Source organism: Larus michahellis, chromosome 10, assembly GCF_964199755.1.
Source record: "Larus michahellis chromosome 10, bLarMic1.1, whole genome shotgun sequence".
Lineage (NCBI taxonomy): Eukaryota > Metazoa > Chordata > Aves > Charadriiformes > Laridae > Larus > Larus michahellis.
Genome location: NC_133905.1, coordinates 22,505,594 through 22,514,669, shown reverse-complemented (window position 1 = coordinate 22,514,669; position 9,076 = coordinate 22,505,594). Strand labels below are relative to the sequence as shown.

The 9,076-nt window shown below is 43.5% G+C and overlaps 1 protein-coding gene across 1 annotated transcript in view; it reads right to left on the bottom strand.

The window, feature by feature from the left end:
• Positions 1-9,076, bottom strand: part of CFAP92 (cilia and flagella associated protein 92 (putative)) — a 38,294-nt gene that overhangs the window by 1,598 nt on the left and 27,620 nt on the right. Inside the window, exons 13-17 of the mRNA XM_074602259.1 lie at positions 8,311-8,475; positions 7,323-7,535; positions 4,629-4,767; positions 3,455-3,657; positions 455-654 (exon numbers count right to left, since the gene is read on the bottom strand). Coding sequence (XP_074458360.1) covers positions 455-654; positions 3,455-3,657; positions 4,629-4,767; positions 7,323-7,535; positions 8,311-8,475 — 920 coding nt within the window. The remainder of the gene's footprint in view (positions 1-454; positions 655-3,454; positions 3,658-4,628; positions 4,768-7,322; positions 7,536-8,310; positions 8,476-9,076) is intronic.

Below are 9,076 nucleotides of genomic sequence, written 5' to 3'. Positions count from 1 at the left end.
GAAAGTTCAAGTAACATGAAACTTCTCCAAATTTCTAGCAGGTAAATTAAACCAGAAAGGTGAAAATTGCTCTTAAGGAACTTAAATCTATGCTTCTTAGATGAGAAATACTGCAGCCTACGTTTTCCAGTGTAAGGCCAGGCCTATGGCTGAAGTGTCAGTGTCTGACAGCTCTGTGGGAAGCTCCATCGGTGACCACACAGGTGATATATCGTGACACCCAGGGCCAGTATTTACCAGTGATAAACCCAACTCCTTAACTCTAAGGGAGACCTCCCAAGAATGCCAAGCTGGCCTGTATAATTGGTTTGTCTCTTGGGATACATTCCAAGAAGTTAATTTATCGACCTAGTAATTTATGTTTATAATGTCTGTATACTGTAACTCTTTGACACACACCATATGAAATGATGTGGGCCCACTTTTGCTATTTCTAGCAGTTAGGTTATCGTACCTGAACTCTGCGCCTGGGAGTTTTCCAAACTTCTCGTGCTCTCTGGTGTGGCAGGGGATAACGTTCTTGTGCCACTTCAAGCTGTGCTGGTCTTCAGGACCTGGTGCAAAGCCCCTGGCCATGCTCTTGCTGCTTCCCGGGAGGCCATCCCAAGGGGTGTCACAGGGCTGGGTGTCCAACGCCGGCAGGGCCGGGAGAGGCTGGGACAAGGAAATAGCGGCTGTTGAGGTGCTCAGCCAGCAAGGTGTTAAAAAAAAAAGACTGAGATGAGGAATGTCCGCCTACACAGAAAGCTGTGGGTGCCTTTGAGCTCCAAGGTGAGGCCATTTTTTAAAAGCACAGATTCCCCAAAACATGGACAAGACCACGACAGCTGTTGCACACTCGTATTATTACATAAATGCGCCCCAGAGCATTTACCTTACAGGCAAACTACAAGGTTGGAATGTACACAGCTCAAACTCCTGTGGGCTTACAGTCTGGATTTGAGATCACTTTTAAAGAAAAAAACATTATGAACAACCTTTGTGCTTCAAAAACATCTGATATAAATCACAAGCTGAGTCTTGGTGCTAAGCGGGAAAAAAACAAAATAAACACACAAAAAACAACCAAGCCAAGCCCCACAACTGGCAGGTTAGTCAGCAAAGATAAAGCTGCAGCTTGGAAGCGCCCACAGCTGTCATACTCAGGGTTTGCTTGCCTCACAAGTGAGTAGAAATAGCAGAAATTGTGCCAGTAATCAAACAGCTGCACCAGACAAGAGCTGAGAGACTAAATATACTAGGCAGCAGGATTTGACAGTGAGAAGTGAGCATACGTAACTCAGTTTGCAGCTTACACTTGCAGAAGGCCAAATAAAGCAGCTGGTTTGAGGGCCAGTCCAGCATTTGAAGCAGGTACAGGAAGCCTGATTACAATTTTTTTAAACAAAGTCTGTATTTGCTTTTATAGCAAAAAGTAAATGCTGCTCAAGATACAACACCTGTGCCTAGGAAGAGGCTGTTTCCCTCTATGTGCTAAGAGAAGACGACCTTGTGTCAGTTCCCAGCTGGGGGAGGGCAGTGTGGAGCTGGACCCCACTGCAGGGATGAGCAATGAGCCCTGGGGAAGGGGGGCCGGAGCGCCGGCGGGATGGATGGAGCGCACCATCCCTCTGGGATCCAGCAACGCCCAGCCCCGCACGGGTGGTACCAGCTGGCATCAGCCAGGCACCCTCCGCCGAGAATTCCACTGCTTAGACAGTGTGGAGGAAAAGCCACAGCACTCAGCAACCGGCTCTACGCTGCTACGGCAAAGAAGGTTTAAAAAAAAAAATAAATCAGGTGAAGGAGGAGTCAATCCAAGAGAGACAAATCGGTAGAGAGCACAATAGCGTAAGAATGCGCAGATAATAGAAGGCAACGGCACTGAACTCACTCGTGGAGCCGAGATATCGGGTTCCCCCTTCTGAAAACAATCTTACATAAAAATAAGCAGAAAATAAATGATGATGTGATAACGTGACTCTGGATGTTTAGCCTTAATATATCCATCATGTTTAAATTCGATGTTCCTTCAGCAAGGCACATCATTCGGCAAGGACATTTGCTTTCTTTTTCTGGCAGAGGAAAAACGCTGTACTGGAAAAGGAGGCTAGTTTGGAAATTATTAAAAGCAACAACTAAAAATACAGTGCTTTTTTTGTCAGGGTGGGGGGGGGTGGTGGTGGGGGTGTTTGTTTTGTGGTTTCGTTTTTATTTTTATTTTTTATCCAAAGCAGACCCTCGGAAGTTAATGCCCATAACAGCTCCTTTATAAGGGGCTGTCTTTGCAAAAGAGTAGCGAGACAGAAGTGTCTTCCCATGGGCTTGAAAAACGTGTTCAAGAAACTTGGGACAGGACCGAGGCAAAGCTGACTGCCATAATTAGAATGTCACGAAGTGCAAGATGTTAAGGTAGCTAATAAATTAATACGCGTATTTATAGGCAGTCTGGCAGAAAGGGCTGTGTATTGGAACTACAGGAACCAGGCAAAGAGCCCAAGACGGCCAAGTTCCACAGTCTGAACAGCCAAATCAAAACAGGCGGCCAAGCACAGGGAGCACAAAGGGCTGCGCAGTTCAAAGCCTGACAGTGTGAGCTGCGGAGGCCGGGCAGTGTGCTGCCCAGTGGCCATTTAATACAAAACCTGGCACTCAGAATATTTAAAAAAAAAAAAAAAAAAAAAAAAAAAAAAAGGCAGGTGGGTGGCAGTGGGTTGGTCTCCAAGGTTTAACTCTGCTTTTGTTAACAACATTCTCGCAGTTCCTGTGTTTGTTTTTCTGGAGCATCTGTAGCCAAGAGTGAGCTTCAGCCCCTTTGATCAAATCAGCTTTAAAAGGACGCTGGGGGCTGGGTCAGTTTATACGCCCCCACGGCCTATCATTCAGCCGACAAAAGAACAGTTAGGTGCAGGCCACCCATACAGCTTTTCATATTAATGAGCACAAATCCTTTAGTCCTGCAAACTGGGGTGTCTGTGTGGGATTTTCGCACCAACAGGCTGCAGTGCAAGGCTCTCTACAGCACCATGGTAATCAAGGGGACACATGGTGAGACATTTGGCATCTCGTCTATACAAGTGCCTCGGCCCCTACATTTCATCAGGGGACATTACAATTTCTTTTGGGGCTGCTAAGCCAGCTGGCCAAAAATTGTTCTTCTTTTCTCACCCACTGCACACTGACAGGCAAGTTAGTTAATTGAACAGAAATTCTCCCCCTTCCTTCATTATCTCTGACCATCAAAGCAAGGATCTAAAAAAAAAAATAAATCATTTTGTGCCTGGGCTGATATGTTTTTCTAAGAGCTTTGTAAGACTGAGTCAACCACCGCTACCAACACCAATTTTAACAAATATTTTTACTTCAGAAAGTATTGTGCTGAACGAAGAGTGTCCCACGTTATCTGTCTTCCCCAAAGCGCAGGACAGCTGCTGCTGCTGCGCCAAGGTGGGGGCCAGGCTCAGTTACCCTTTACCTTCAGAATTGGTCCTGCCTTCCTGAGTGAGAATTTCAGAGGTTCATCTTTCCGAAGTCCTCGGAGAGTCTGAGGCTGAAACCTGGCTTGTGGCCCACACGTGGGTAACTGGGCTGCTGTGCAGCGCTGGTGAGCTTTCGGCTTGGTGTCATCAAAGCTAGTTTGCAGAATCCGAGTAGCATCTTCACAAGGCCAACAACAGACTGTAAAAGAAAAACCAGGCAATAGAAACCAGTTAGACAGAAAAGATAAGTTTGGGCTGTTTGAACTAAAAAAAGTAGGCTAAAAACCTCTACTGCAAAGAACCACCTTTCTCCCAAGGATTCCACTGGAAGAAATGATAAGGTGTCACAACAACGGCTAGTGCCCCCAGCAAAGGCAGTGCACTCTCCTGTAGGCTCCATAAAACACACGTGAGTGTGGAATTACCCTGACTGCTTCCTAAAGCCTTTCTCTCTAAGAAGCACTTGAGAAGAACGGCACCAAGCAAGTGTTTTGTTAGTTGCAGGGTAATGTGCAGCAGAAAAGTTGTAAAAGAAAGATGAAAGATTCCAGCAGCCACAATAAATATATTATTTTCTGCTTCTAAACATTACAGTGACTCTCGGTTGGTTCTGTGCAAAAAGAAACACTTTTCAAAATACCATTTCATAATGCAATACAACTTTGCCTGTTACTGTCTGTGGGAGAACCTGAGGTTATACGCTGAGCACCTCACCAAGGCCCGCTGCAGGGTGCAGATTTCACTGGCTCCTCTCAGGCCCCCTCTGGACCCAGTATCTGGTTTTGCTTACAGTCGGCGAGGCAGCTTTTTGTCTGCCCTTGGTAACTAAAGCTGATTGCCATCAAGCTGTACAAAGGACGATCAGGCAGCCAATAAAGCCAGCTTCACAGAAGAATAAACCAAGAGGATGTCCTCCCTGTCATATTTTGCTACAGACGAAGTAAGACTAAGAAGCTGAGTAAACGGAGGGGTAAAACTGCAGTATGGCCAAGGTTTTACATCCTAAGATGCTTCATTTGCTCAAGTACGAACAGTTTTGCTGTACGTGGATCTCCTTGTTAAACCTCTTTGCATTCAAACTCCCTTCCTCAACGGCAGAACTCAACAAGCTTCAGGACCATATGTCAAGTTAAAAGCTTTGTGATTAGTTAATTTTACCAGATCCATTACCAGTCTGTGGGGCTGTTGTCATGAAGAGCTCAGGTGGCTTCTTATAAAGATCGAAATCAATGTGCCGTTTGTCCCAGCTCCATCTGTCTCGTGACAGCACTGGCTCCATGTTAGCATGCAGAGCATTCTCCTGCCATTTCTAAATGAAAATTGAATCCCTTTAAGAGGACAGGCCAAAATCACCAGGGAGGAGTTACAAAATGAAGTTAGCCAGATTCTTGGGTAGCGATCTACCAACTACCATAATAGGATCTTACTGAAGTCCAGACTTCACTGCACAAGACTATGTCTTTCCAATTTTTTGTGTTTGATACACATGAATAAGAACAAAAATCCATTTTATGAGCAAGCTGCTGCTACTCTAGCACGGAGCTGGTACCTAACACACAGGCACTAACAGTATACTTGAGAAATACCTGCCAGGGGATTCAGTTTCATATTTATGTCACATTTCTCTGCAGTGATATAAAGGGTCTGACGCATTTGCTGTATTTCATACACAGCTGCTAAACTTGCAGGCCAATGTGGACCATCCCTCCCCTCTACATGAGTCCATATCACTATCCTCCTCCACGCAATGAGACTCTGAGAGGACAGACCCAGTCCAAACCCTAACTAGTTATTTATCTTTTCCCAACGGTAAGACACGGGCTGACTACAGAATTGCCAGAACAGTGAGAGCTATACATCATCTCAAGGATAATCGTAAAGCACAGCGCTTTTAGAAAGCAGAAACCGTCCCAGTGCTTCTAAAAATACAATTATTAGTATTAAACTCTTGGGGCCAAGAGCCCAGGTGTCCCGAGGAAGCAGGTGGAATCATGGCAGGAATATTCATCATCACAATTATGAAAGAGAGTTCAACTTTTTGTGGTTCTCTGACTACCCACTGCTGAAATACCAATTAGATTTTTTCAGACAGAACTATCCTTCCTAAGCTCCAAATTAACCCCCACTGCCTGTTGTTAGCCCTGTACTTTCACTGTTTTACCTAAAACTGTGCAGTTAAAGGACAGCTGAGCCAGTACAGAAACCGCACAGATATTTTACAGTACTATTATACATATTGTACGGATATGTTACTGTACTGAAACAGTACAGATATTTCAGGAATCCAGAAGAACTCCAAGAACATTTTAGCCTGCCAAGGGATGGTGTTACAGAAGATGGTCAAATTCTGCGCTTGAAAAGAACACCAGGATGGTTAAAGTGGCCGTGTGTCAAAACCAGCCTGCTTCAGAATGGGATCCTAATGGCTTTCTGCTTGTGTTCCACCGTTCAGGTAACACGAGTTCAGAATCAATCTCCATTACCCAACATAACGCTGGTCATGCCCGTGAGGTCCCTGCTTGAGCGGAAGGAGCCTCTTTCCTCTTTTCTCAGCTCCACGGCTCGCGCTGATGCTGCCCAGCTATGGGTACCGCCAGGCTGTCAGCGCTCTTCCCCGCTCCCATCCCATCGGGAGGTGCCAATGCTCAACACAACACCCTGCTCGGCTGCTGCTCCCACACCCAACATCACAGCCCCCCATTTATTTCAGTGCGGTGACTCCGGTGTCAGTCCCAGCCGCTGCACTGGAAGCTGCAACCCCTTTTCAGCTCGGCAGTTTCTGAGCCTGCGCTGCCCAGTTCCCCTCCTCTTTTTTGTCTCGTTGGCAAAAGGCACCAGCACTTACACCGTACTGGCTGGCTCTTGGTCAGTGAACTTTCTCTGCTCCTTCATGAGAACACACATTCTCCAGCATCATCAGGGAAAAGCACTTTGTTTTCACAAACCATTTCACTCCAGCTATACTCTAACCTTTTTGAGAAACTACTTTAATTTGTATGAAAAAAAAAGTAAGATAAATAAAGCCTGAAAATTACAATAAGGAGCCTCTAAGCCTGTTCCACTCCGTGCTGTGACTGTGTTCAATGCATTTGATAGAATTTACTGATACTGCACAACCACCCACCCCGCCCCGTTTCTCTTCCCTTTATTTCCTCATTTTGCCAATTCTAATAACATACAAATTTTCTTCCTAATGCAGACCACATGCACTAGAGTATGCGCAATGCTGAAAACTGTTCAAAACAAGGAACTGTAAACTAGTCAAGATGATGATCCAAGTAAGATGGCAGGAAACCAGAAGCTAAATAGTAAAGAGCAGAAGGACACAGGGCAGAACAAAACTGACAGAGAACACAATGGTGGAGGACAAACACTCCATAAAACTGTAACTACAAACCATAAATAGAAAGATGGAGGAAAACTAAGCCATGAGAGAATTCGGAAACATGAAGGAAGGGTATGCCTAGATTGGCAACTCATGAAGAACAGCCTGGAACCCATTCATCACGGAATGCAATATTATGATTTTTCTGACACTAGACCCCAGTTGTAAATGTAAAACAAAGCACTATATAGTCTCTATATACCTATTATATACTTTATATACCTATTAATATCCAATTAATATTGGCAAACAGGTTTTCTGTATGGGCTCAGGGTAGAACTTGTGTATGCAAACAAAGTGTCACCTGGGTAAACTAGATGTTGCTGTACTCAAACTGCAAATATAAGCATCACCCTCAGAAGAGCTGCCTTGGCTGTACCACTCAGAAGAGACTTCCATAAACTAAAGCACTCTGCCTCTTTCAAGTTTCCTAAAATGCTTGAGTTCCCTTGGGACTGTTAATTTAAGTCTTCTGTTACCTCCCTTAACTCCTCCAGACGTGCTTCATCAGGCATCTGAGGGTGCAGGTTGCTTTCAATGCTGCTCTTAAATCCAGGAAATACAAATCCATCTGGTGACAGCCACAGGCTCTTGGATTTTGCAAAGAATTCCTCACATGCAGCAACCGCATCCACTGGGTCAAATGTGGCTGACAGATACTCCTGACAATAAGTGAATCTCTTCTTTGGTTCCTACACAAAAGAAAATACATTTTTTTGTTGTTAATGTGAATTCCCCTCTGCTGGGAGAGCAGCCCACAAGGTACAGAACCAGTATAATTTCTTTCCTTAAGACTGCAAGTAATCACAGATCAAAATTATACAATATATATATCATTAAATATTAATTTTTTTTATTTCATTCTATTAGAATCCAATGATGGATTTAATTACAAGTGATATAATGGGATGTCAGTAAAATAATTACAGAAATACATACCTTCAATATTATTTGCACAAAAATAGAACTCTAGTTCATACTGTGTTCACGGTACAGCATGAACTGTTTTCACGGAGCTACAGTAATTTCCACTAGCTGATAGGAAAATAGCATTTGTTACTAAGATTCAAGCCAGCTATTCAGACAAAAGCAGATAAATGTGATTTTTCAGATGTGTTCTTAACTGTGTTCTTCAAATCACTTAACACTGCATACACTGACGCTGCCATTACTCAAATTCTCCCACTTATTTATGCGTGGGACGCAGAACTGGAAGTGACCTCTGAGGTTATCCAAGTCTGCACTGAAAATGACAGCCCAGCTCACGGAGAGGAGACCACCTGACTGTAACGAGCAGCATTAATTTTACACAGCAACAAAAATACCTATCAGAATGAGATCTTTTTGGATCCCAAATTCCTATGTGCTAAAATTGGAATTGCTATTGTAAAACTACTTAATTAATCTCTCTTCTTTAAGGACTACTTACAGCAAGCCAAGATATTCCAGTTATGTGTCTCATTTTACCTTTGCCATTTCCTGGCGAAGACGCTTCTTTGCAAGTTCTGCCGAATTCAGGTTTTGACAGCTGTAGTTAAAGACAGATTTGCCATCAACAGGAGAAATCCTGAAAGCTTCAAACTTTGGCTTTTTTGTCTTTCCTTTGAGTTGGCGTACAGCACCAATGTTAGCCTGCAAAGAGAGATTACAGGCGAGTTCTGTCTGAATTGGGAATTCAGAGTGTTACGAAAAATTATAAACAAGCAAATGATTTTGTGAACATTAAAACAAAAAAAAACTTAAAAAAAAAAACCTCAGCAAAACATAATCTGTATTTATATATAGATTTATTACACAGCCGCTTGTTAATAAAATACTCCACAAAAAGACTATTAAAAAGAACCAGCTCCATTTCACCCTTGCAGATGCCATTGTGCAAGACTAACGGCAGCCGACTGGAGGCAAGCACTCACCAGAGAACGACTTCTACTTACAGATCTAAATGTTTGTTCTAGGGAGCTGGTGCTGGTCATCTTCATACACGTGACATGGGAAGCATCATTCATTAGAACTCTTCCAATTTCTCTACTGACGCAGTACAATTAAACCCTCGTACCTTTTCATTGACTTAAGAAAGTCATTCTAGTGTGTTTATGGTAATTATGGCTTTGAATTCAGACTCGGCCATAATAGGTAATTACAGCAAGAGAATAAAAATTGTATTTCCTCTTTTTTTTCCTTTTTTTTTTTAATCCAAAAGCCTGAAAGGTTACCTTACCTGCTATTAAAAAAG